Source organism: Fulmarus glacialis, unplaced genomic scaffold (genome assembly GCF_000690835.1).
Source record: "Fulmarus glacialis isolate BGI_N327 unplaced genomic scaffold, ASM69083v1 scaffold20892, whole genome shotgun sequence".
Lineage (NCBI taxonomy): Eukaryota > Metazoa > Chordata > Aves > Procellariiformes > Procellariidae > Fulmarus > Fulmarus glacialis.
The window spans coordinates 11,242-39,020 of record NW_009197457.1 but is presented as its reverse complement, the minus strand read 5'-3'; the positions used below and the strand labels follow the sequence as shown (position 1 = coordinate 39,020).

At 50.9% G+C, this 27,779-nt stretch overlaps 1 protein-coding gene across 1 annotated transcript in view; it reads left to right on the top strand.

Annotated features, from left to right (window-relative positions):
- Positions 1–28: 28 nt before the first annotated feature.
- Positions 29–27,779, top strand: part of LOC104072938 (plexin-D1-like) — a gene marked incomplete at both ends in the record, with an annotated part of 38,575 nt that continues 10,824 nt past the window's right edge. Inside the window, 15 exons of the mRNA XM_009572553.1 lie at positions 29–139; positions 3,433–3,572; positions 4,352–4,519; positions 6,843–6,933; positions 7,114–7,389; positions 8,311–8,460; positions 12,390–12,504; positions 13,564–13,671; positions 14,373–14,485; positions 15,737–15,844; positions 16,920–17,050; positions 17,471–17,669; positions 23,549–23,695; positions 25,759–25,915; positions 26,987–27,090. Coding sequence (XP_009570848.1) covers positions 29–139; positions 3,433–3,572; positions 4,352–4,519; positions 6,843–6,933; positions 7,114–7,389; positions 8,311–8,460; positions 12,390–12,504; positions 13,564–13,671; positions 14,373–14,485; positions 15,737–15,844; positions 16,920–17,050; positions 17,471–17,669; positions 23,549–23,695; positions 25,759–25,915; positions 26,987–27,090 — 2,118 coding nt within the window. The remainder of the gene's footprint in view (positions 140–3,432; positions 3,573–4,351; positions 4,520–6,842; positions 6,934–7,113; positions 7,390–8,310; positions 8,461–12,389; positions 12,505–13,563; positions 13,672–14,372; positions 14,486–15,736; positions 15,845–16,919; positions 17,051–17,470; positions 17,670–23,548; positions 23,696–25,758; positions 25,916–26,986; positions 27,091–27,779) is intronic.

Sequence of the window (27,779 nt, the reverse complement as noted above, 5' to 3'; positions counted from 1 at the left end):
GGGCGGCACGACCACCAACCTCCCCTTTCCTGTCCACAGGATTGTGTGCCAGACCGGAGAGGCTCAGGAGGCGTTTTCTGATGTGGTGACGGTTAACGTGAGCCGGGAAGGGAAGTCCAGGGATCGATACTCCTACGTGGTGAGTAGCTGCCTCTTAGATGTTTCTTTGGTGATTCTCACGCTGATCTTCCCTTCATCCCTTAAAACAAGCCTGCAGCCCCTGTGCCCCCAAGCTGGCTTAGAAAGAGGCTCTACGACAAAGCACGTCAGGGTCCTCGAGGAGCAGCTGACATGATTCATCACCTGTGGTTATCTGAGCGAGGTCTGGCAAATCCGGGCTCGGGTGCGAGGGGCAGGACTCAGCCAGGGTGTCGTCACACACAGCCTTGCTCCCAGTCTCAGCTCCTGCAGTCGTTTGTCACTTACCCCGGCTGTATCATCATTTCTCCTGCTATAAAAAGGAGCTCGTTTTTCTTCCTCCTTTTTTGCCGTGTGAGATTTTTTATTATTTGCAAAGTCTCTTTGTGCTATGTAAGTTATGTACCATGGACTCACGTTATTTAGAACTGGTATTTTTTGCTGCAGAGATTGTCTTAGTTTTTGCATGAGAATAATGGGTAGGGATTAGACTTGAGCTAACCCCGTGTCATTACACAAAGAAAAGCCCTTTACAACTTTGTACTGTACCATCTCACAAAGATAACTTTCATCTCTATAAACCTGAAAGAAATCCATGCAGCTCTTCTCTTCCCTACAGGCACCCTCTCTCTGGCTAGACGCTATTCACGGGCAGCCCCATGTGCCCAGGGCACACACCACAGGATGGGTGCCAAGGGCATTCTGTTTACTCGGAGCCTTTGTACTTGTGCTGGGGAAGAATAGATCTGCTGCAGTCTAGTGGCTTGAAAGAAGACTTGAGCCCCAGGAAACAATGTTTGACTCCTGGTAGCCATTGTGAGGAATTTAGGGCAGGATCATGGAATGTAATCCCCCACCCTCTAACCGATTGCGTGTTAGGTTCAGAGAGGTTTACACAGAGTGCAGCCAGCACAGGCACGGCACATCCCAGTGCCCCATAGCAGAGCCAGGCCTGGCAGCGCACGAGGAGGGGACTGGTGAGGCGAGGGCACTGCCAGGCTTGCCTCAGCAGTAGTTCCTGGGAGGACGTTTGCTCTAGGATCCATTCCATGCATCCATGTTCGCATCCAGAATGTCTTAGAGATCCAGCAGTCTGGCGTGGAGCAAGGTACAGCTGGGGTACGACCCAGTAACGGACCTTGGGTTTGGGATTTCTGGTGCGTTGCCATCAGGATGTGTGTGCTGACTCAGCCACATCACTCACTGCCGGCCCGATTGTCTTCTTGACAAAGAGGAGAAGGGCCCAAAGAGTGGGAAAGGGCTGGGCAGCTTCTTCTCCAGCTTTCGCCGTGCAAGGAAAAGCCCTCTCAGGAAACACCTGTAAAAGCACCAGCGCTAAACAAAGCAAGAGGAGCAAAAGCCAGTTGCTGAACTCAAACCAGATCTGTGACAGCTCTGTGCTGGCAGCTCCTGAGCAGGCTTATGGCAAAGGCTGTCCTCCCGGGAGCAGGAGAGGAGCCCTTTTCTGCTTGGGTGGCACAGCAGAAAGCTGTCTTGCGTCTATCTCAGCAAAGCTTGGAGAAGAGATGAGACAGTACCCTGCTCTGTGCATGCGCGTGTCAGGGAGTGAAGCTGCACGATGTGTAGCTGCTGCTGTTTTCCACGCTAAAAGTGGCTTCCGCACCATTTGCAAACTAAGCAATGCCGTTTAGTTTTCTTGATTCTCCTCTCACATACAATGTTATGAAGGTGGAATAGACTACACCATGCAAGGCTGGTCTCGGTGAGACCTGAGCTTGAGCATTGGTAGCAGTTTACCTGAAAAAAGTCTAAAAGACTCTTAGAACTGCCCTTCCAAAGAAAGTCCTTTGTAAAATACTGTTTGTGTGCTACACCTTTCAAAGTCCCTGTTAGACGTATCTAGAAGAGACAGTATTCAGCTGTAATTCTGCTGAGGAGGAGGGAGAAACGTGATCGAGAGACTTCTCCAGGACATTATAGCAGGCTATGGATGAGCTGGATTTGCCAAATGAGCTGAATTTGCAAAAGTTGTGATGGAGGCAATCAGTGCTGGCAATGCACTGAGAGCAGTAGCCACTGGCTCTTGCTGAGGGGAAGAGCTGGAGGGCTTTGAAGAACATGAATAATCCTCTCTGCTGTTGTTGTAACTGCAGATTTGAATGCATAGGTTAGGGGCCAAGGGCAGGAGACAGCTGCCTTCAGACACTCAGAGAAATACAAATTAACAAAATGAATCCTGTGGAAGTCAGTAATGATCAGAAACAACAGAGGAAATGGCTGTAGAGAAATAAAGCAGTCTGAGTGTAGGACAAGGACAAGGATAGCTATTAATAAGCATGTTTGTGTGGCTGGGATTGACGGGAAAGGGCATTAGCAGGCGGTACGAAGCAGCTTAGCCCATGTTCTTCAGTCTGCCTCAGTGCGGTTTTGCTCTGCGGCTGCAGCGAGGGATGGGCTGTGGCAGTGACCAGGCTTCAGCCGTGCTCGCAGCCTGGTGGGTCTCGTGTCCCCAGGGTTTGCGGTGTTTGACAGGGAATTACCAAGTGCCTTATGGAAGGGTCTTGAAATAATTATTTGCTCTGCCCTTGGTGTCCTATTCAAACCGGAGCAGGGAAGTTGCCCAGCAGACTCTCCTGGGGCGCTCTGTGTAGCAGGCATGAGGGTTTAGCACTGCATTAGTTATCAAAGGCTCGAGCTCATGAATCTCAGGAAGATTTCCAGGGGCTGCAAATGTAGATAACATACATGCTAATTTCTGCTGAAAATGGCAAGAGGCAAAGTAACTTCCCCCTTAGTTCCTGTCGCCTCAAGAGATTCAGATTTGAAGCTTCCTTAAGGAGGAGTTTGATATTCAGTTATCTAGACGCAGGTGGCTGTTTCCCAGATCTCAAGGCCATCATCCAGTGGAGCTTTAGCATTACCTTTGCATTCAGGAGGAAATGGATCGGGAAGGGCAGAGATGGTGGGAGCTGGAATGAATGAGAAATTTCCTTTTGTTGATGGGACCTTGAGCTCTTGCCAGCTCTGGACCCTCCACTGGAAATCGCAAGGGACTGGTGGGTTCCTGGGCTCCAGTTTGGACTTAATGTCTCATTTATTGCCAGAATTTAGGGACTGCAGGGAGTCGCAGAGGTTTTATATGATATCACTCCTCAGCACTTGTACCTCTCTCCTTGTTCTGAAACCCTGCCAGCAAAAACTTTTGTTGTGCTGCTGTTTCAGAGCCTCACAATACTGGATACTTAAATTTACTGAAGCAATTCCCACGTGCAGTGTGGAGTATCCAAATGTGAATTTACCACGCTAGAAAACAGATTTCCCCTTTGTTTTTAGCTTCCTGTGGTGCAGTCCATAGCTCCCCTGAATGGGCCGAAGGCTGGAGGAACCAGAGTGACCATTAGAGGCAGCAGGCTGGACGTCGGCTCTGAGCTCCGTGTCCTTGTCAATACCTCCAAGCAGTGCACTGACCTCAGGTGGGACCGGATCTGGGGGGCTGGCACTGAACTAGCGACAAAAGCCAAAGTGTTAGGAAGGATGATATTGTCCTCCAGGAGATCAGGAAGAGCTGGGGTTTCGGTGGGGGAACACCACTGCATGCTGCTGCTAGCCTTGGAGCCAGCATAGCATCCTCACCAGCCCGCTTGGCTGCCATGTGCTCCATTTCCAGTGCCCCGTCAGCCTGGTATCCCCGGAGCGGTGAGGCAGAGCTGACACCAGGATGGGGCGAGTTTCTCTGGCAAAGCGATGGCGTTGGTGTTGCCGTGATGTGGCGGCAGTGACCAGCAGCAAACGAAGTGCTTTTTGCGCACCGCTTGCACGATGCTGCCAGGCCCCTTGGGTGGTCTGGGACCAGGACCAAAACCCTGGGAGTGAAGCAGACATGGGCTTCGTTCCAAGATCTGCTGAAGGCAGAAGGCACCTGCACGCCCAGGGTCCCACTCCTGCAGCAGCTCGCTGGTCGGAAGAAACCCCTCCTCCTGTGTGTTCCCATCTCATCAGCGGGAAGAAGTAGGAGCCTGCCCTTTTCCTTCGGCTGTATGGGAAATCAATCCGGCAGGGATGGTATATGCTCAGAATCGCTTGTTAGTAGGCAATGTAATTAATAGGTGATTGGCACGGGACTGGAAGCTCCTTCTTGCCTGTCTCTGCTGACCACCTCGCTTCCCTGAGGGGGTTCAGGTCTGCAGTGCCTGGCTCTGGCCGCTCTGTCTGCCGTGGCTTTCCGCAGCTTACTCTGTCTTTCCCTGCGCAGCCGCAACGACAGCACCATCACCTGCACCATGCCATCCGCGGAGCTCACCACGGCCGTGCGAGTCTGTGTCCAGTTCGAAAACAAGTCTTGTGCCAGCTACAACATCACGTTCAAGTATGAGAAGAACCCGATTATATCAGACATCAACCCCAAAAAGAGCCAGATCAGGTGAGACCCCTCCCCCAGCAGAGACAGCCAAGTCTGCCAGGATTTGTGGCCTTTGTTGAGATCAGTCTCTTAATTTTTGCCGAATGCAAAAGTGAACAGTGCTCTCCCATCAAAGCATAGAGCAAATTGGAGTATCCTGGTGTAGCCCGCTGCAGGCTACGCAAGCTCACCCTGTCTGTGCTTCAAGCCATGCAGACGCAGAGTAGATCCTGAGCAAACCCCACGTCAGGAGCCCAGGAGTCATTGAAGCACAGCCAGAAGGCAGGGTACGGTATCGAGGCCCTGTGCCACGCTGTTGTAGCATTGTGACTTCCATTTCAGAGCTGGCGCGTGTCTGCAAGAGAGGGTCGGCTCCAGGCTGGTGGCAGAGGGTCCTGCAGGGAGAAAGGGGCTTTCTCAGCCCTGGGGTTTGACACATTGCCTTGCAGACAAGTGCAAAAGGGGCACAGCAGAGTGCTCTCAGGGTGCTACTGGAGTAGAAGAGGTCTCCCACACCAGGACTGTCCGTAGCTCATTTCAATGCATTTAAGTCATGGAAAAAAGTCAACCTTGTACTGCGTACACCTGGTGGGTGCTTTAGGGAGGTTCAGGTGGGGGGCTTTATTGAGACCCTGAGGATTTTTCTTGGCAGTAAAACTGCTGGAGGATAAGCTGAGATTTGTAATTTTGGATTTCAGCCTTCCCCGAGGTCACAGTATTTCATTTTTAGTGTGTTGCTTTTAATTTCATGTGTCTCTGTGGAGTTCTCAGGCTCCTGTTTCTTTGAATACTATGGTGAAATCCCACCTTCCTTGGCTGTGGAGCCTGGAAAACCCAGGGCTGACCAAGAAATCTGAGAGTCCAGCACCTGTGCCTGCAGGACCATGCTGAAAGCAGCACGCTTGGGCGCAAGCACACAGCAGGCTCTGACGGTCTGATCCCCTTGGAGCAAAGCCGTGTCTCGGCATTTTTTTCATTCCCAAGCGCAGCGCCAAAGATGCAGGCTGTGGGAAAGTTAATGACAAGGCACAGCAGTGACTCAGCCAACCTCAGCTCCGAGCAGGCTTGCAAACTATGCTGAGTGGCGAGAGCGGTATCTAAGCACAGAGACAGTGGAAGAATGTCACTGCCCAAATTCACAAGGGAAACCACCAGGGTATTTCTCCGTCACCTTAGTCTGCTTTCTTAGTATTTACATCAGTTTCCGAATTTCAGACCACTGAGAACGTGACAGCAGTCTCTCTCTTCAGACTGCTTGGTGGCTCATGTAGCCTGACTGCTCCGGTGCGTTGCTGGGCTGTTGATCATGGGGGTTCAATAACTTGTGTAAAAATCTAGCTGGATCTGATTTATCTTACCATATTACTAAAATAATCTCTGTAAGCAAAGTTTAAAACAAAACAGAAATTGTAAACTAGTCTGCAGATGTGACAGGCTCTTAGTTAGAAACTTGGATCGTAACTACATGGTAATATCTACCATTGTAGATAGCATTGTAAAAGATTTCAGACAACCTGACTTTCAGGGCCTTGGACCCCAAATCACTGAGTCTGGAGTGGTCTTGAGATTACGGGATTTTGTAAGTCCTGACTGTTCCTGACAGATACTCCAAACAGATCAAATGTGGTACAGAGGAAGGGGAAGGTAAACCCAGGATATAGCTTCTGCTGTTCAGAGCAGACAAGCAGTGCGGGTTCTCCACCCCTTGCTCTGCCTAGCAGTCTTGTGTGCATCAGGGCCCTCGTTACTGTCATTAATTGACTGCACATTGAGAGGCCCATGTTTCACATTCCCCAGGCAGCAGATCCAAAACACAAAACAACTTTCACATTTTGATCTAAATCAGAAGTGTCTGGGAGATGCAGGATCCTTGTCAACCTTAAAGGGGTCTCTTCCTTCTCCAAGACTTACAGTTCTCTGCGGGTCGCTGCGGGGCAGGGGCAGGGGCAGGGACAGGGAGTATCTCCTGACCCTTGCTTTGAGGGGTTGACGTTAACCTCTTACACCGCCGGTGGCCTGGGCAACCTGCTGCCTACCCCCTGGCATGCAGAGGCAGGCTGCTCCTCTGGGGAGTGGGAGCAAGGGGGACAGTTTTCTGCTGCTTGAAGAGGCCCTCCCTTTCTACCAGCAGCTGCTGCTCCTCCTTCCTTCCCTGATATCTTGGTAGCAGTGTGGGTGCTTGCTGCAAGTAGGAGGAAGACCTTGGCTGTTGGGTTACATTTTCTGCTCAAGCAGGTGGGAAACATCCCTGGGAAAATGGCAGCAGGCACCCCCAGCCATTGCACCTCGCTGATCTGTGTTGTCCTCTGCAGTCACCCTCTCTTTTCTTCCCTTCTCCTCGAAGTGGGGGCAGGATCATCACCCTGGAAGGAAGAGGCTTTGAGCTGGTCCAGAATGTGTCCATGGTGGTCCGTGGCATCGGCAGAGAGCAAACGGTGAGTAATCCCCGCTGGGTATTGCCTGGTAACTGGGAGCAGGGCTGCGTGCCTGGTGCCTGAAGATGTTTGGGGTGTGAAGCTGAGGCCTTAGCCCGTGCTACAGATTGGGCTGGGGGCAGGGTGGGTGGGAGCACTCAGGATATCAGTTTTTTGATGTGCATGCTCTCCTGCTTTCAGAGCTGTAAGGTTCACACCGACACTGTGATCACCTGCCCCTCTCCAGCTGCCTCCAACATCACCGTGGGGAGCAAGCCCGCGCCCGTTGATTTCTATCTCAATGGTCGCCTCTATGCAGACGACCGTCTGGCTCTGGATGAGGAGATGTACCCCGAGGAGGCCTTGCACATCAGCAAGTTCAGCCTGGAGTACTATACCGACCCCCAGTTCTTCACAGCCAAGAAGGAGAAGTGGATCAAGCACCATCCTGGCGAACCCTTAACTCTGGTTATACATGTAAGAGAGTGGCATTTACAGCTCTGCTTCTTCGGGGGCGTTGCCTGCTCCCCACTGGGAAGCTCTTCAGTCCTAAGTGCCAGCACAGTGAATGTCCACAAACGCAGGAGAGAGGAGGGGGGCAGACGAGGATGGGAGAGGCAGGAGCCACGCAGGGGCAGGCAGTTCTTGCTCAGCCTGCTGCACCTGCATCAATCTTCACCAGGAGACGCAGCCTGACCTGAGGATGCCCTTTGAGGCATGACGACAGAGAGCTGCATTTGAACGGTGTATTAGCAAGAAGCTAAATAAAATACTGGACGTATGAAAAAGAACGATAATGCACTGACCTGAAATCAGTCAGGTACTCCAGATGGCCCTGACAATAGATATCTATTCCTGCAGAAATGGGTCATGCATTCTTCTCTTTTGGCTACTGTATTCAGCTTGGTTAACAAGGAAGTCAGGGTACAGCAATTGAGTGGCTTGGACAATGCACAGTAGTAATTCAAAGGCCATTGTTCACTGCAGGATATCCTCACTGGTTGTAACGTGCTTCAGAAACGCACTCCCCCTTTCTCAGGCTCTGCAGACGCATCCCCTGGCTATCTCCTCTGTTGTACATCCTTCCCCCCTCCCAGGTGGGCGCTTAGATCCTTATCTGCAGTGCACAGCCAGGGCAGATCAAAAGCAGATTTTTCCAGGTTCCACGAGGGTCTTGCTCGTCCCATGCCCCATGCTGTGTGAGGAATGGGAAACAGGAAAATGGGGAATGGCCCAGTTCTGGGTTTCCTGTGGAATCCTGGAAAAATGTCCTTGGTGAGGGAGAGTCCTCCCAGGTCTGAAAAACAGCAGGGAATATGGAAAGTAAAACAGGAAAATCTGTTGCAATTCCAGCTGCTACTCTAAAGACTGACATCCTGATTCTACTTTTGTCATTAGAAAGAGCCTGACAGCCTGGGCCTGGAAAGCAATGAGTACCAAGTGAAAATTGGCCTTATCTCATGTGAGATCCAGATTGTTTCGGACAAAGTCATCCACTGCTCTGTCAACGAGTCGCTGAGCACCTCAGAAAGACAGTTACCCGTGACGGTGAGTTCCAGGAGCCTTCACGCTCTGAGTGCGTGGGGCAGAAGGGGTCCCTGCTGCAAACCCTGCGTGCGAAGGAGTCAGCTGTGTGCACGGGCAGGACCTGCCGGGCACGCTCACAGGCTGCCTTGCAGAAAGCTGCACGGACGGAAGGGTGGACAAAGCACGCTGTGCTTGCAGCTGTCCCCAGGGCGGCTCGTTGGTGGGATGCAGGCGTAGTCAGTGCTAAGGCTGCTCTGAGTCATGGAGGGGGGCTGCCACGCTCCAAATCATGGGGCACCAGCCTGCTGAGTTAACTGTGCTGTAAGCTGCGGAGGGAACATTTTGTCAGTTCTTGTAAGGCACTATGAAATCCCAGGCATGTGAGGTTTTGTCAGTTGCAGTCATTTTCTTTCGGACCCTCATGAGATATGTTTGGGGATTTCCATACAGTTTTCAGTGAGCTGGCCTCTTACTGCCAGCAGAAGAGCTACAAGTGGACATTAGAATCCGACCCTTACCAAACTCCAATAAGCCACTGGAGATGGGTCCCTGTGTGTGACTGGGGAGGGCAAGAGGAGTATGCAGGGCTGGAAAGTTTCATGTTGCTTCCCAGGGGCTGCCGTTTTGTCACTGCGAAGAGTTCAGTGTTCAGGGCTGTTGTTCATCTTTGTGTCTGCAAAATTCGCAATGCTTTGTTACCGTCCTTTTTTCCACAGAGGACTTGACTTACCACTCTTCTCGCTCTCAGTTTCTCTCATGTCATGTGCAGCCCATTGCCACGCAGGGGTGTGACTATGGCTCTTTGTATCTGGAGAGAAAATGCCTCCATTTCCATGGTCTGAGACCCTGCAGCCCCGCTCCTGTCCGTGTGTTAAGAGTGAATGGGTGGGAGCCTGCGGCGTGGGCAGGGGGGAGGAGGAGGGCTGCAAAGGGAGTTGAGGAGGCTGTGGACTTGCACTGCCCAGAAGAAAGGCACGAAGATGCACCGCCAATTCACTGACAGGGTTGTCTGGTTTACTGGTTACAGTCTGTGGTGTATGAAATTCTGTTGCAAACTGGAAACATGGAAATGCAGAAGTAGCAGAATTTCCCAAGTCATTTTAATGGAAATTTTGAACAGGGTAATTTTGGTTTTAGTGAGAACTGAGAAACAGGGAAATCCCTTTGGGGAAGAAAAGGAATTTATGAGTTTCTTAGTTTTGGTTTGACATAGAACATTCAGAGCAATGCCCTAGTAAGTCTCTAGGAAGCAGGAGAATGACACCCAGACCTAAAGTATCACATAGCTATTAAGAGTGTACCAGCAGTGAGAGTGCAGCTAAATGATCAACTTGTATTCATGTCTGTGCACGCTTATTAAACCTTCATACGTGGTTTGAGTCATCGCCTGCTAGCCATTTCATAGGCAGCAGCTGCCTTTATAACATACTTGTAATAGCTTTGATAACACGGGGCCAGACTTGCGCAGTGGTCCCTATCTGATTTGCATCAAGGACAGCTGTCGGGCTGCAGAAGCCTCGCCTGCTGATGCAAATTCTCTCTTCTGGCGAGCTGAGATGCCTGTTGTTGTGACTGCCCAGTTTGTTCTTGTTTAGATGGTAGAGCTCACATCTGCGGTGATCAGAGCACAGGAAAACAGCCCTTTAAAATGTGTCCTACTGTTGATCTTAATTCTGACTGTGATTTTGGGTATGCCTGTTCTGTGAAGGTGTTCTCGGGCCAGGTCCATGTGAGCAAGTCGCACAGGGCAGCAGGAGCTGTTTGTAGAGAGAAGGAGCCGGTGATGAAGATGGGGCTCCTGAGCGTCCCTGTGTTTTTGGGGGTCACTTTCAAGTAGCTCTTTTGGGAGTGCCTTAGGTGAGCTGGAACTTGATTTTGGTCTAGTTTTGTCCCAAGGGGGGATCCCGTTCACACCCTGGGAGGCTGCAAGACGGCTCCATCCCGTAAGCTGGAGCGTGGTTCCCGGTGACCCCCGAGGCGGCCCCGTGCCCCAGGAGTCCTGCCCAGCCCAGACAGCTCTTCCCGGGAGCAGCGTGTCCTTCGTCCTGGCCCCTTCTGCACCCCCGCCACGTGCTAGTGACAGGAAATGTTGACATTTAACCTGTGGCCTAGTTAATTCCCCTTACAAAAAATTGTATTGAGTAGACCTGTCCAAATAAACAGGAGAAGCTTGCTGAGGCCTTCAAACCCATTTTTGTTCATGACCAAACTGTTTAAACACTGAATTAAGCAGCAAGCATGGGATTTCTCCTCTGGCAAATGCAAAAGGTTGAGTTGGTGGGAAAAAAGACTCAAAACTCATTGAGGACTTGCCTCATTGCAGCATTTCAGATGAAAGAGGTGGAAATCTTGAGGCTAGGCAGGGTGCTCTGCACACTGTCAAACGAACCTCCGCAGATGCTTGCGCAGTACTTGTGGCTTCCCGTCCCCATCCAGCATCTCGGCTCCTAGCCAGCGCGCAACGGGTGGGAGACCGGAGCTCTTAGTGTTGGACGCTGCCTGGAGGTACCACCCCAGAAACGGTCAGCACCAGAGTCCATCTGAGGGCTGGTACAAGGGCACATTGGGCTTGGAGGCACGGGAGCCTGGCCGTGTGGTCCAGCACTGATGTTCAGAGGTGCTGAAGGTTTTCCTCGCCCTGGGTGATGGCAACCGGTGTTGCCTGCAGCAGGGTGCTCCTTTCTCTCCTGCCTGTGGAGGGAGCAGTGCAGGGGCAGACCTCCAGGCTTGTCCGAATGCCCTCAGCTGGCAGCATCAGTGCCCTCACCAGCACTTCCAAGAGCAAGGGCTTGGATTTCCCGGCGGGCACGGAGCTGTGCGCTACGCGGTGTTTGATGCATGGACGTGGTGGGAAGGCCCTGCTTGTGGCACTACTTTGGCCCAGCCGCTGAGAGCTGACTGTAATTTAACCACAGTGTGCGCCTGTCCCGGAGGTGCTCCGTGACACAGATGTAATCATAAGATTATTCCATCTCCTCCGTACCTCGTTTCAGTTTTTTTTGCTCAAGTTTCTCTCGCTTCTCATTCCTTGAGAGAAGTGAAACTCGCATTTCCAGCAGCAAAAGACTTACGTGGTCATGAGTTTTCCTTATCAGATGATGCTGTTGAACCCTTTCATCCCAGGGGCCTAGAAAGCCATTTATAAACAGCACCGAGTAAACTCGCCAGCCTGCCTGTGATGTGTGTTGGCCTCTTCCCTTCTGGTGATCAGGAGACCAAAGGACTGAGCTCAAGTGGTTTGTGCTTGGTGTCACAAGAGCAGAGCTGGGTTGGGAGCAGAGCCAGCACCTCCTGACACCCAGTGCACTGCTTTAGCCACAAGATCATTACTCGTCTCTGGTCTCATTATTATTTATTTTTATTCTCTTAGTTTATTTGTATTTCAGAGACTTTAAAGTTTCTTTACCCTCCTTCTCGTGAGTGGCAACAGTTCTGCTTTTGGAAGAGAAAGGAGAGTGCAGCTGGGATTCAAAGGCCGTTCAGAGGCATAACAAAGTTGGATCATTAGTGGAAGTCATTTTCTAGTAAAAGTAGTACAGGCAGTACTATATGGTATGGTGAGCTCTCTAAGAAGGGTTGTCTCATGCTCTGGGGTGGGTGCGATGGGGCCGTGACATGGGCTGGAGCCTGCAGCTCTGCCACTGAAGCCCTATGGTGGCCCTAGGATGGGCACCACTGCGATACCGCAGCCTGCTGTAAGCTGGCCTCGGCTTTCCACCAGAGCACGCAGGAAGGGAATTGGGCTCTTTTGAGGTGCACAAAGTCCCTGAGGTCCAGCAGTGAAAGGCACAGCCCCCACGAAGCCTGGTGCGCTGAGCCAGCATGGTCAGTACATCCTTGGCCGAAGATCTGCCAAGCACTGCCCCATAGTCCCTCCTTGCTCGACCTCTGAGCCGCTTGGCAACGTGCTGCTCAGCTCCTGCTTTTCCTCCTTCCTTCTCCCTCTCTAGATCCAAGTTGGAAAGTTCAACTATACAATTGCGATGCTGCACCTTGGGGGAGGAGAGACCGCAATCATCGTCTCCATTGTCATCTGCAGCATCTTGCTGGTCCTCTCTGTTGTAGGTAAGGGAACAGAACGATGAGTTTTCAGGCTGTGCCGAGATTTTTTCTCATTGCATGTGAAGGGCTGAAGTTGACTTACTCACACGTTAGGAAACCTCTGAGTGCTGCAGTTGTGCAGTATCTGAAACTGGTCTGGGTGCAGCAAGTAGCCACTCTTCTTTGTATGGGACCAAGGCAGTACCCAGGATCAAAGCTTCCTGCAGCATGGAGCATTTGTTGGCTGAATCTGTTACTTGAGCCTGTGATATTTATAAACTTACCCTGTTCCCCCAAACACTCAGTAGCTACTATAATACAAAATAAAGAAGGTTGTGAGAAACTGATCCTGGACTCGTACTGACTTGAACGGGGCTCATTCACAGGCATGACTGTCCCAGACCATCCCAAAGGTCCACCTAGCCCGAGGTCCTGTCATCAGTAACAGCCAGTGACAGGCATCTGGCAAAGAGTATGAAGAACAGAGCAAGCGTCCTTAGCTCAGATCTGGAGCAGACACAACAGTTTGCTAACCTCACTGGAAGCTGTGCAACACACCTGTGTCCTCTGGCTAAGGTATCTTCTCATCACGTGCCCAGAATGACTGTGCAGCAAGAAACCTGTCAGTTCACAGCAAATGAGGTGTTTCTAATAGGGATTTAATTTATTTTTAATAAAGGTTATAATGCACGCTATTTATTAAATGCACCACCTGTCATTAGAAACATATTTCTGGAGGCATGGGAAGACTGTCAGACATGAACACTGTAATACAGGTGGTAAACGTCTTAAAATCTGTATTCATTAATCGGCTGGAATACATTAATATACAGTTAAGCTGAATATAGACAGCCCAGACCTAAATTGAAGATGACAGTTACAGCATGATCATTATATTCCAGCTGGTTTTACTTATTTACAGATAATCGACAACTGCCTGATCAGATACCAGTCTTGTTGTAGGTGTTAAACCAACACTGAGTTTAGCTTTCTGCACCCGTGTCAGCAGAGGACCACTCTGATCCCAGCTGCAGCTGCTCCTAAGCCCTAGTCCCAAAGACTTGTTCCCTTCCTCTTTTCCAGCTCTCTTTGTGTTTTGCACAAAGAGCCGCAGAGCGGAGCGCTACTGGCAGAAAACCTTGCTCCAGATGGAGGAGATGGAGTCGCAGATCCGGGAGGAGATCCGCAAAGGTAAGTCACCATGCTGGGCACCGAGGAGGAGCCAGGACTAGGAGGGAGATGCTGGAATAGCAGGGTTGAAGCCATTTGACTTCTACTCTGTAGAAGTTTATAGAAATATTTATAGGAGAATTTCTGTCATCGCCTTCAAGCTTCGGCAGGATTTGTGAATGAGGCTCAGTGGCTGGAAGTGTGGCTCTGCCACTGTCTTGCTGCCTGACTTGGGCAGGCCACTCATCTTCATGGCCACTGGTTTCCCTGTCTCGGGGCTAATGGCCCTTGGACATGTCAGAGGGTTGCTTGAAGGCCATGCTAATCTTTAGTGTGCTTTACGATTGGGTGCAACAAAAATCGCAGCACACTCCTGCTAGAGCAATGGGAGAAGCAATCCGAGTGTCTGCATCTGCTGTCCCCACGGTAGGTGACTCTGCAGCGTAGGCTGAGGTCCTCCTCCTGCAGAACCAGACTGGGGGCTGCTCTCCTGGAGGCAGGGGAAACGGTTTCTCTGTCAGTGCTGCGGGACATGATGTATAGTGCTGATGGTGAAACCCTGACGGTAATCTGCTCCTCGAGAAACCCTGCTTCCGCCCACTCGAGGGAAAGGCTCGAGGAGGCAGAGATGAGACATGCCACATTTTTCAGTGCCAGCCTGCTTACTGTTTCAGCTGGTAGAGTATCGGAGCTCTTACCATCTGCGGGTCTCTTTGTGTAAGGTTTTGCGGAGCTGCAGACAGACATGACAGACCTGACCAAGGAGTTAAACCGCAGCCAGGGAATCCCGTTCCTGGAGTACAAGCACTTTGTCACTCGGACGTTCTTCCCCAAAGTAAGGCGATACCACGTTTCACGGGCATCTAATCGCTCCCAGTTCCTTCCTAACCACATCAGGGCTCTGCTTTCCCTCTGCTAAAGGGTTATTAGTATAACAAAATCATTCCACTGTTGCATATTTAGTTGTCATGTATTTCAGCCTCAATTATCGTCAAAAGTGGAGCCGCAGCTCCTGGGATGTGAAGTAAGGTCGGGCTTGCTCGCACACGATAGGACCCCGGTGGCAGCACCATCCTGGGCATCGCTCTGGCTCGCCCGTTTGATGCCGTTGGACACCCTCTTCTGAAAGCACTCTTTCACATAAGCAGAAAGTGCTGGAGACTCCCCCTTCTCCCCAGGGGCTCTAATATCACCCCACTTTGTTCGGCGGAGGCTGAGGCTGAAGGGTGGCTGAAAGGCGTATCTGCCGTCAGCGTCCAGGGAGAGGGGGCTTTTTGTTCCACGCAGTGTGCCACTGAGCATTCCCAGCTGCTCTGCCAGTCTTCAGGAGCTCGTTAGATGTCTCTGTGTCCCCCTTTCTCTCCTCGCTGTCAAAGGCTGGGCACATGGTGCTCCCAGTAAGATGCCCCTTGGGCACCCAGTCCCAGTCTGTCTACCCAGAGTCCTCCTCCAGGGCCGCACCAGACACGCCGGTGCCGTAATTCCTGTCACCGGCTGCTCCGCTGTGTTGCTGTGCGCCCTTAACAGCGGCTGTATTTCACCCCTGAGGCAGTTGCATTTCAGTGGTGAGGAGTGAGATGATGATTTATGACTGCAGAGTGTTTCATTAGTCGTTATTACTCAGGTTTTTAAGTTATCCAATCTCTATATATCTGCACACTAGAGTCTTTAAGATTCAGACTGCTATATGAATGTTAGAGATTTAAACATTTTTCCCATCTGTTTCAAAAGTTACATATGTTAAAACACCCAGTACTCCTCTATTTTGACTTAGTCTTCTATAATGCTTTCTCTTCTGGGATTTTTCTAGCTGTCAAATTAGTCTATTTGCAGTCTCCCTACCCTAACAGCCTCGTGTCTGCGCAGACATCTGCCTCCCCCCATTCTTGTGGTGTTTGCTCATTCAAGAGGATCTTGCAAAGTGTTTAAAGGCTTCGTAAACCATACCAATGCATTTCTTCATAACGGGTGGTCTTCAGTGCCGATGACATGTCTCTCTCCGTCTTGTTCCCTTGCGGTGCACGGCAAACGAGGAGGTCCCTGGCCGGGTGCAGCCGCCCTCCCCTAATGCTGTGCTTGGTTGCAGTGTTCCTCGCTCTACGAGGAGTGCTACATCCTGCCGTCCCAGCAGCTCAGCTCCCAGGTGGGCTCCCAGGTCCAGGAAACTCATCCGCTCCTGGTGGGGGAATGGAAAGTGAGTAACCCACTAACAAAAAAAAGGCTCTTGAGTGGTTGCTAACCATACTCGTGTGTGTTGACAATGCCATGCGGTTTCTTGTGGTGCCTGGGGGATGCTTGATCACTCAAAACAATTAACACATACCGGAATTGGATCAGCTTTGGCTGATTGGAGAAGGCAGATGCGTGGATCTGCTCTCACACGAAGGACCTCTGTCCTGAGATCCTCCCCACCTCTGCTGTGGGCTTTTCTTCCTGGGTGTATCATATTGTGTGTTACTTCAGTCCCATATGCAGTTCATCATAAATGAGATTATTCCCAAGCAGGGACTTGGTAAAAGCTGTTGTTGACCCAGAGCTTGGTTTCATGTGGACAAGAAGTAGGAATTGAAGAATCAGAGAGTCACTTAGGTTGGAAGGGAGATCTGCTTAAAGCAGCTCCAACTAGATGGGGTTGCTGAGGGCCTTGTACAGCTGTTTCCATCTTCAAGGATGGTAATCTCACAGCCTCTCGGGGTGCCGTTCCAGTGTCCGACCACCTTAAAGGCGAAAACTTCCTTCCTTGTATTTAATCAGTGTCCCATGCTCCAGCTGGTGTCCCTTGCCTGTCATCCTAGCACTGTGCCAGCAGAGAAGAGCCTGGCTCTGTCTTCTCTGCCCTCCCACAGGGCAGCTGAAGACTGCAGTAAGATCTCCCTTGCCACATCTTCTTAAGGCTGACCAAACCCAGCCCTCTCCACCTTTCCGTGTATGCCTACTAATTGTTTTGGCAGCCCTCAGCTGCACTTGCTCCGGTTTGCCAACGTCCATCTCATAGTGGGGAGCCCAAAACTGGCCACGGTACTCCAGGTGGCCTCACAAGTGGTGAACAGAAAGGAATGGCCACTGCCACTGCCCCGCTGGCCGAGCTGCTTCTGATACAGCCCCGGACGCAGTCGTGCCCTCACCAGGAAAGCATGCTGCTGACTTGTGTCAAGCAGAGGGAGTAAGGGGTCTTCAGCTCAGTCATCCTTGCAGTCAGGAAGCATAAAAGCTGTAGGAGAACAACAAGCAGGGTTTTTCTCACTCTGCTTTCTAAATTTTTTCTTTAGATCCCTGAAAACTGCAGACCCAATATGGAAGAAGGAATCTCGCTGTTCTCCACCTTACTCAACAACAAGCACTTTCTCATCGTGTTTGTCCATGCTCTCGAGCAACAGAAGGACTTTGCTGTTAGAGACAGGTATGAGCGTCAAAACCAAAGACCTGGCAGCTGGAGGAGACTGATTTATTCCTAACCTGTAAGCAATCCAGCCCATGTGTGGAGCCGTGCAATTCAGTTGAAGGTTGTTACACTTGCCTCCCACTTTTCTATTAGAAATGGATGGCCATAAACCTCTCTTATCCTGAAGAGCACCAAAAGGTATGAGTTGACTCACTTGTGAGTGTTTGTATCCCTGAACACTTGGTTTACCAGTTAGAAGGTGTGAGCTGACCCAAGGTTCTACACCACTGAAAGAGGGTTTGAAGTTTTAACACCATTGAGAAGGCTCATGAAGATTGTCTGAAATACTGCCTTTGTGCTTTTGGTGTCTTTTTATGCCAGTTGGCAGTTTAGTCTTGTTGGATTGGTGCTTGAGTTACACGCAATTCTGTGTTTCAGATGTAACCTGGCCTCCCTGCTTACTATTGCGTTGCATGGGAAACTGGAGTATTACACCAGCATCATGAAGGACCTCTTGGTGGATCTAATAGATGCTTCAGCTTCCAAAAACCCCAAGCTGATGCTGAGGAGAACGGAATCTGTGGTGGAGAAGATGCTCACCAACTGGATGTCAATCTGCATGTACAGCTATCTCAGAGTAAGAGAATCAGATCACTGCTGTTGTGGGTGTGAGTTCAGCACCGCGTGCAGCGGTAATGAGGGATGTGTGGGACAGCTGAGGACCTAAATACCTGCCAGCATTGCCACTTGAACGGTCACTAATGGTTGACAAACTGTAGTGTATTGAAAGGTTCAAGTGTGGAAAAGCAACCTTAAGTTCAGTTGCTTCTCCACTTCTGCCTGGGGATTTGGTGAGATCAGACTTCGCGGCAGGCCTTTCCTAAGGCCAGAGCACGAACTAACGTTTTTCACCAAGCTTGAGAAGAGAGCTGTGGGGGAGTTGAAAAAATAACCAGAATAGCTTGAGGTTTTGGAAACCATTCCAGTTATTTGTTGTTTTCTCTGACCAGCTTGCGCAGCCGTGCTGATGGTCGCCCGCCAGTTCAGCATTGTCTGTCTCGAGCGCGAGAGCCCCGGCTGTCGGGAGGGGTGGTGGCGCTGGGGCAAGGGGCTGCTCTGTGTTGGTGCCCGTTGGTATGTCGGGCTTCTTGCGCGGGAGGCGTCCTCGTGGTTCCACACTGGCCAGAGAGATCTTAGCAGGAGAAGTGGGATGTCTGTCCCAGAAGTCGGACTGTCTTCTGATGGTAGCGAAAAGGAATATATTTGGCGTCTCAGAGCACATCAGCAGTCCATCTGTTCAGTGCTTTATCTCCAATGTTTGCCAGTTCTGGGTGGAATTTCCCAGAAGAATTGAGCAATAACTTAATTGATTCCACGGCAGTTAATTGGAGGATACCCCATTATACCCACAGGGGAGAGCCTTGAAAAAGCCTTTGAAAAATCTCTTTTCCCGAAGTGTTTGCTATAGCCACAGAAGCAATACTGTATTGTCCTTATACATATTGTAATGTCTTCTGATCCCAGCTGATGATCACTTTTTGTCCTAAAGCTTGTGGTTTTGTAGTTCATAATCTTTCATTTTAGCTCACATAATTAGCCAGTATAATGAAAGAAAAGTTACAGGAGCGAATGAGGATGGCTGTGCCGATGCAGCACAGCTATCCAGCCTGTAAGAGCTGAAAAGAGTGAATTAGTGATTTTTTTTTTAATCTCCAGTTTTTGTGCCTGTAGTTAAACCATTGGAAAAAAAAAGTGCTGATCTCTTCTTTTGGAGAGTGGAGACCACATGTGAGGCATCTGATCCAACTCCAGTTTATGCTAAAAATGGACATTGTGCAAGAAGGCTTTCTCGGGGGAAAAAAAAAAGAGGAAAGAAAGTCGAGTCTTATCACGCGGGCCTGAAGACTTGGGCATGTTACATAGCTAATTAATGGCGAGGAGCTCCCGAGTGCCGGCACGCCACCCTTCCCTGGGGCGCTTGGCGGGGCGGTGCCTGTTACTGCAGGCTTGTCCAGGGCCAGTGGCGGGGCCGTGGCCGTCCTGCGGCTGGGGCAGTGCAGACCACGCTGGTGCGAGCTGTGAGCTGGCTTTCCTGTGCCGTGCAGCCCTGGCCCGCCTCGCGAAGGGAGGAGGAAGGACAGGGTACGGTCAGGAGCGGGTCTGCTCTTTGCAGAGCTGATGGGCCGCCAGCTGAACCTGCATTTCCATCCACCTGTGGATGGGTCCTCAGCAGGGGCTAACGTTGCACGCTGGGTTTACAGTCCTCTCCTTGCTTCACGTGCTCAGCCTGAAGCCATGCAGTGAAGACTACTGCGGCACTTTCTACCGCAGACTATTTTCCATTTCTGAAAAGCAAACGGTTTCCATACTAGGGTGCAATAAAGAGTTGATTTCCAAGAGAATTTCACATCACGTGCTCCACAGTGAGGGTGGGGGACCTGATCCGAGGAGAAACCGTGCTGCCTGCTGAAATACGGAGGAGGAAGAGAATTGATCAGACAGAAATGTCCAGAGAGGCCCTTTGGCTGTCCCAGGCGGACATGAGCTCAGCTCTGCAAAGGGACAGGGGGTCTCGGTCCAGATCGGCAGAGCCGGGACCTTCCCCGCCGCGCAAATGAGCACGGAGCCACTGCAGTCAGACAGACGGCACCTCCTTACACGCGGGCTGGTTTCAGCTCACGGCTGTGATTTAAATACTAGCGATATTCAAACGCCTCCCATGTGCCTTGCGTTCCTCTGGATCAAACTCTGTTGCCTTCAGAGAGGCATTTCTTGGTTAAAAAAAAAAAAGGCTGCCCGCCTGCCTGTAGCACTGGTCTGTCAGACGTGTGACGATGGGTCTGGTTTTCATTCCTGAATTATCCCCATTAATCACAACGTCTATTCGAAACAGCTGCTGCAAAGGTCCCTGCCGTTGTGCAGTGGAAAAATTCCAAGTGCTTGTATTTTCCCTTGTAAGTCAACGCTACATGCTCAAAACATTTGTTTCGTATTAATGCTCTGCCTAACAGTCCGTCCATTTGTGTTTTGGGGGAAAATGATTTGAAGGAGCTGTCTTCAACTGGGAAGGAGTTGCAGGCCACAGTCACTTGTGGTCCGAACATGTGGAGGGCACCTGAAGGCAATGGAGTCACCACTCTGACAGGGGTAGGTTTGGCTCAGTGCGTGCAGGAGGTATGATGAAGAACTAGCAGGAGGCTTGCTGCTTGGGACTGGATTCAGAGGAAACTTGCAGCATTTGCACAATCGATGCAGACTTATGTTTCTGCAGAACTGGATGAGAATTGTAGATAAAATGGTCCATGTATCTACTTTCTGCTGCAGCTTTGGTGGAAAATGCTGGGCAAAAAGCCTTCCCCGTGAGATACCATGGTACCATTGTGCCTGGCTCCTAACAGGATCAGGGGACCGGGAGCTAAAGGAAGATTAAGGTCCTGGAATTCAGCTTTTAGGTCTGGGTCCAAGTTTCCCAAAGTTTTGCATGTGGGATGGAGCTGAGGTTTGGTTCTTCACAGAATGCAAATAGATAATAATCCCAAAATTAGCAGGCACTTGGGATAAGCAGCTGTTTTCTGTGCTTTTCCCACCCCAGCCTCACCAAGACATTTTGGAAATGGCTGTAACGTGTTCCTGGGAGGACATCTCTAATGACTTGTCAGCCAAGTTAATAGGGCAGCAACATGTGAATCCGGTCTGTGCTCTAAACCCTTTTTTTTCCCCGAGCATATAAAAACCAAGCCCTCCCACACTCATCGTGCGTGAAACAGTTCAAATAATGCCATCCTGAACTGTGGTTTCCATTACTGCAAAGTTATTTCAGTGCCCTGGGTAGCTTTAAGAGCCCATAACAGTTCAGTCAAAAATGAAAATGAAGTCTCATTAAAATACATTCACAATAGGAGGAAAAAAGGCCCCAGACTGTGTTTTTTTAAGTATTTTTTTGTCCTGAATCAGCACTGATCTCTTCTAGTTAAACTTCCTTTCTCCCAACTAGCCAAGTCCAAAGACAGTTTTGATTCATTTCCAGATGAGTTTTCCGAACAATGCTTGAGGTTTCCAAGTTTGCCATTTTATCTCTAGTCCCTGCCTGCCAGCCCTTCTTTCCCCTCTTTGAAATTTGCTGTCTGATTAGCACTTTTGCAGATTTCCATAACATCCCACAGTTCCTGAGCCTGAAAGCCAAAAAGCCAAACAGAAATAGTATCTCGCCTGCGGAGCACTGTCGTTATTTCCCGTGCGGCCGGTCCTGGGGCTGATGCTGCTCATGCACGCTGCAGCAGATCCGAAACGCCCGCTCCTCCACTTCCCAGGCTGCCCCTTCCAGTGCAGCTTTACGTGTGCGGGAAGGTGCCACATGGTCAGCCCTGATCCGCGCAGCCTGTGCTGGTTTCAAGCTGTAAAGAGCTCCTGTATCAGCAGGACTCGCACTTTTTTAATGTTTTTGGAGGCAGCCGCGTAGCCATTGGCAGCTCCCTCACGTCTCTCTGCGGCCAGAGCCGCAGCCCGGGCCAGAGCTTCCCACGGGGGGGACGGGGGCAGGCTCCAAAACCCGGTGATGAATTTAGCCTTGGGTTCGTCCCCGCTGTGTGCTCACGCGCGTGCGACATAAACAGAGTTCCTGTTCGTAGCAGGGCCATCATCAGGATTTGTCAGCACTTGTGTAGGGTCAGGCTGGCAGTGCTCCACACTTCACGTCACTTTGTGGGGAAAGCAGGTACTGCACCTGGGGGTGTCTCGGTGTCAGTGTCATCCCCTTGCCTCTTATCTCATACTCCTGCCGTTGTCTCAGAAACTAACTCTTCTTTATGTCTTCTGACACTTTCTCCACTCTGTTCACGAATGTCAACGTCTCTGCATCCCCACGACTTCATGTCTTTCTCTGCTTTCTGGAAGCCATGCCTTCCTCCATTTCCAGCACCGGCAGCTCTGCTGCTGAGCCCATTTTATGCTGTGTGCTCAGAAGGAGCATTGCAGGAAGTCATTAAACCCCAGCAGAAGGCCCAAGGAGCTTCCCTGTTCATAAAAAAAGTTGCCCTTGGAAAATAAAGCGGGTGCACCATTGCCACAGATGGTGCGCGCCCACCTACAGCCCTGCTGTAGTGTCTTATCGTCAACTGCGCTGAATGCAGCCGAATCAAAATTGACATCAAACTAATTGCTTTAGCAATTATAAGGCAATTAGAATAAAAGAATCACCAAGTCTTAATTAAGAAGCAGATTGAACAGAATTTAGCAGCTCCTAGCTGAGAAATATCGAAATCATTTGATATCTGTTGTCTTGAGTAGGATTTCAGATGGCAGGAATGTTTGTGCGGGGTGTGTGTGATGCTCAGAAAGTACATAAATGTGCAATAATTTGCACTTGCCTCGTTGGAAGGAAATTGCTCGTGAACATTAGGGAGAATGGGATGTACTCCAGCACTGAAAAGTTTCTTAAGAAAATAGCTTATGTTTTACTTGCACATCAGCGTAGCAGACAGAAGTGGATCAGAAATCTGGCATTAAACCATGTAGCTGAACCGAATCACAAATAGCTGGTCCCTGTTATGTTTTTTGTTTTCATTGCAGCAGTGTCACAATTCACCTCTCTCCTGTAAGACAAAGTTTGATGAATGTAAGGAATTAAATGGTGTGTTTGCTTGCTGTTGCATGGGAACAGCTTGTTGACCCTGATCCTTTCTGTTTTGCTGTGATCAGGGCTCTGCTGTGGTATGAGAAGTATGGAATGCTAGTTCCAGAGCCACAGGCACACGCAGTGGGCTCACTTCCATGCATTTCAATGGCAAACCAGGCAGCGCAAAGAGGGGTTCAGCTGGTACCTTCATGAGAAAGCTGGGCGCTCAAATACCTCTGTAGACCTGGATTTTTGTGCACATCAGCCCTATCCTTGTCCTGCTGAGTGGAGTACATTGTACAGTATGTGCTCTGTCAGATTATAAGAAACATCTCTGTACTGGAGTATGCCAGATTTTCCCTGAAGTTCGTGTGTAATTTCACATGTAAATTAATGCACATTTGTATTTTGCTGAGCATCATGCGTGCACGTACTCAGCACGGCTACACATACGCCCCTACCTTCTGAGCAGTACCCGAGCACTCTGCCCGTGAGACAGCAAATGCTGGCACAGCCTGTTGGTGGCAATCCACACCCTACAGTACTTGCTGTAGAACTTGGATGGGGTATGTTGGTGCTGACAATCACAGTTCACCTTCCCTGAAAATCGCCCGTGGCTGTTGTCAGCTGTTATGTCCCCTTTCCCGTCTGCGCTGTCACGTTGCCACAAGTCTGAAAACTTTTGAGCAGCCTCAAAGAGATGCTGGTGAGTGACGGCACTGAGCACCCGCCGGAGTTCGCAGCGCCTGGCATGGACCAGTCCTGCTTCCCGGCGCGCAGAGCCACACCAGGGTTTTTGCTTGCCTTCAGTGTCCACGCAGAGTCTGTCCCCACCACGCCGCTGGAAGGAGTTCCTGCCACCAGGTCCCATTTGCTTACATGGTCTTCTTTCCTTCCCCCAGGAGACGGTCGGAGAGCCCTTCTTCCTGTTGATCTGTGCGATCAAACAGCAGATTAACAAAGGGTCCATCGATGCCATCACGGGGAAAGCCAGGTACACCCTCAACGAGGAGTGGCTCCTGAGGGAGAACATCGAGGCAAAGCCGAGGGTGAGTACCTACGCCCTGGGGGTCTGACGGACGTGTACCCTAGCGGGGTGGCTGTCAAGCGGCTGATTTGGTACCCATGCAGGTGCGATAACCATGTAAATTATACACCTGCGCAGGCACCTTGCCGCTGTCTAAGCACACGACTACAGAATAAGGCTCATAATGACTGTTTGTTTTCATGTCCGTCCCTTGATGGGTCACCTAAGAACCTCAGATTAGGAGTGGAGGGAGGTAAGAAAATTTGTTCTGCCATATTCAGAGAGTTAAAGCAATAGGTTTACCGTTCCTGGCAAAAGAGCATCTTCACTAGCAGTGGGAAGGTGCTGGCTCCAAACCTGAGTCCAGGGTGAGGGCTTTGCCCAGGCTGTTACAGGAGTGGTCTTGAAAAGCAATTCTGCAAAATGCCTCCTGTGGGAACAGGGCAGATGAGAGCTGTGCATGTGAAGGGCTTGGTTCTCTTCACTGCCTGACACAGAATTCAGCAGACGCCTTTCCAGAGCCTGGGTCAAATCCTGCTTTCAATTACCTGGCATAAATCTGGAGCAGCTTCACTGAAGTCAGTGGGTTACCCCAGATGTGCGTCACCGTAACTCAGAGCAGGTTCAAGCTCCCCATGCTCTGCAGATTCCTGTTACCAATTGACCTGTAAATTTACAGCGCAGAATGAGAGGGGTTAGCAGCAGGGTGCAAAGTATTAGCTTTCTCGGCAGAAATGGTAACTTCATAAGTCTGAGCAGGGGAAGTGCGGCTGCTTCCTAATTTGTTCGCAAGAAGAGAAACAAAAGTGAACAGGGTATGTTGGAGGAAGGATAGCAATGCAGGGTTAGTGCTAACTCACCGGCAATGCCCCACATTGCTGGTAACTGAACCTCTGCTTTAAAAAACACCTGTATACAATGTGAAAAAACATCTTCATTTAATGCTATGGAAAAAATTGGACTTCATCTGTGCATTCACATTGTTCTCAGTCAAGGATGCTGATCTGTATCCTGATGCTTAAAAGCAGTGTTTGCAAAGGAACCTCTAGGCTGTGAAAATCCCAGCTGTAAATCTTAAATGTACCAGGTGTCTGTTTAAGAGGCAGCTGTGCTTATGCACAAGCAATGCTCCTGGCATCTGCAGCTTCCTGCCCTGGGCTTGCCAGCCAGGCAGTGAGATGGCTTCGGGGTTTCATCCACCACTAAATGAAGACGCAGTGTTGCCCTTAGGTTCGAGCACACCAAGAAGCGGAGGACTCAAGCAGAGGCGGAGCTGAGGCTGTCCCAGAGCAAAGCCCCTGGGCAGGAGGAAAACGCCATACTTGTAGCTTTTGGGTCTGCACAGCTTGCGAGAGAAGGAGGCACCTGGACTCTACCCCTCCTCGATTGACTGGTGTGGCAGCAGCTCCCAAAAGAGGAGAGGGTATTTTATAGGAAGAGTGACTCTTACTGCCCTGCAGCTTTCTGCTGCGACTGTAGCAGTATCTGGGCATCCCTGAGGTTTGAGCTGGTGTTCCAGGCCTCCTGCAGCCCCTTGCAGCTGCTTGTCCCGCTGTTCAGTACGTTCTGGAGCAGGTTATTGGGTGGTGTTGGTGGTGGACTCCAGTGTTGCAGCAGACCCAGCCTGCAGCGTGCTTAAAGCTTGTTTAAACAAAGGAGCTTGGCCCATTGCGTCAGGGAGAGGCTGAGCAATGAGCCTTGGCGGTCCCATTTGTCACCGGTTGGAGCCAAGAAGCTGAGGACATGACTGGTTATGGGGGCTGACCTTTCCTCACACTCCCGAGGTGGTCTCTGTGTGTCAGGGCTAAGGCCCATTAGCAAGGCAGCCGTGAAAGGAGGTCGCAGTGTTGCTCCCTGTGTCCTCCTGGCTCTGTCAACAAACAGGGGCCTTCAGCCTCCGAGGGCTATAAATCAGTGCCCTTCACTAGTGGTAAAGCCTATATAACTGCATTTGTTCAGCCTGATTTCCAGCAGCGCGGGGCCCAGAGCGCAGCAGCGAGAGCTGTGCAGGCGCAGCAGCCTCTGTGCGTCCTTGGGAGCCAGTAGAGCTGGGCAGGTCACCCCTAACCCAGCCTCTGCCCGCAGAACCTCAACGTCTCCTTCCAAGGCTGTGGGATGGACTCCCTGAGCGTCAGGGCCATGGACACGGACACACTCAGCCAAGTGAAGGAGAAGATTCTGGAGGCCTTCTGCAAGAACGTCCCCTACTCCCAGTGGCCAAGGGTGGAAGACGTCGACCTCGGTAAGGACCAGATGCATTGGACCGGCCAGTCCTTAAAACCAGATGAAGCATCTGATGTTGCACAGTAGCTCTTGGTGTCTATCAGAGGGCAATGGGTGAAGCAGCCCTGACAAGAGGGCAGACATCAAGGCAGCCTTTTCCTGAGGATGGTCTTCAGGAATGAGTGATGGGACCAGATCCTGGTGCGCAGGAGGGAGCCATGTAACTGGAAAGAAGCTTTAGGAAGGCCCAAGTTGAGCAGAGGGATGCTTGGACTGGCACCCTTTAAAGCCTATAGTCTTAACCCACTAAAACAGCCCTGAGCCTGCACATGCCTTGTTAATACATGTCTCTCCATAAGCAGCTATAATTGAGCGCATGGACTCCTGTCCTGCCATAGATTCAAATCTGTCATTTACCTACCCAGTGGCCAACTTTTTATGCCAAAATTTAAGAAGGATCCAAACCCAATGCTGGCGAGAGAAACCCATGCTGTCTGTGGTGCCTCCCGTGCCACGCAGTGGGCCATGGAGACACACCGTGGCTGGCAGCAGTCGCAAGGCGTGACGTTCAATGTAGTCAGTGCCAGAGGGAGTCTCTGTAGAAGAACGCCCTGGGCTGGGGCAGTGATGGGGCCCCGCTCCTCTCAGCTGGCGCACGTGGCATCTCCCCCGGTCACAGATACATGACCAGCTCTGCCTTGCGGGGAACCGCCACTGACCTTCAGTGGCCACATGCAGGCCACGCGGCATCTCACCTGCCTGGTGCTCCACACGGCAGGTCCCACATGGCCCTCAGGGGGGGAGAGGGGAGAGGGGAGGGGGGAGATGTGCTCCTCCCTGTTTCTCCAAGCAGGGCCTTTGTCACCTCTCCCAACTCCATCCAGGTCTACTCTAGTCTGGAAATGCCCACTCCAGGGGCTAACCCTGGAGGCCATTGCTAAACATCTGCTCTGGTTTAGAGAGCCTCGGAGGCCTTGGCAGCAGGGCTGTACAGCCCCCGAACGCTGCGTGGCTGGTCCCTGGAGCCCCAGACCCCGCTGCACATGCCTCCTTCGTGCTGGTGTCTCACTTCTCCCTTCTCTGTATTCAGAGTGGTTTGCCACCAGCACCGACAGCTACATCCTCCGGGACCTTGATGACACCTCGGTGGTGGAGGATGGCAGGAAGAAACTCAACACATTAGCACATTACAAGGTAAACCTAATGGCGCTGCAGGAAAGCTTTGCTTCCTTGGAGCCTGCCTGGCCTCAGGGGTGAGCTGCGGTTCCCCCTCCAAAAACAGGATTATCAGGAACAAGCAAGGAGGTTGCCATAGATCCGTGAGAGCTTCCGGGGAATAGACATCTGCCCTGGCGAGAAGCTTGTTAATATTGCAACACACTGAAACTAATTAAACACTCTTCATGCAAAACAAGTTATTACTGACAACAGAAAGAGAAGGAAAAAAAAGCATCTATTCCCAACGGCCACCAGCTTGGCTGATTAGGATCACTATGCTCTTGATTCTTGACCCTGAAATTACTGGCGCAATTGTCGCTGCCTGCCCTCAGAGCAGGGGCTATGGATGCCATCGAGGAGCAGAGGCCAAAAGTGTGGGGAAATGTGGCAAGTCAAATTGTTTTCTTGACTGTTTTTCCTTTTAAAATTAAATGAAACCAGAAATTCTTACGATTTCCATATTCCCTGGTATGCCTGGGAGCATAATCCGCACTGGTCTGTAACAGTGCATGGAAAATCAAAAACGGAGCTGAGTACTTATTAATATTATTATTTGTGTAACAGCCATGTCGCGGAGCCCCACTGCTGGCACGGTGCCCTGCTGCGGCGAGAACTGGAGCCGCAGCACGGCGAGGTGGTACCTGCCCCGCGGGCCCAGGCTGGGG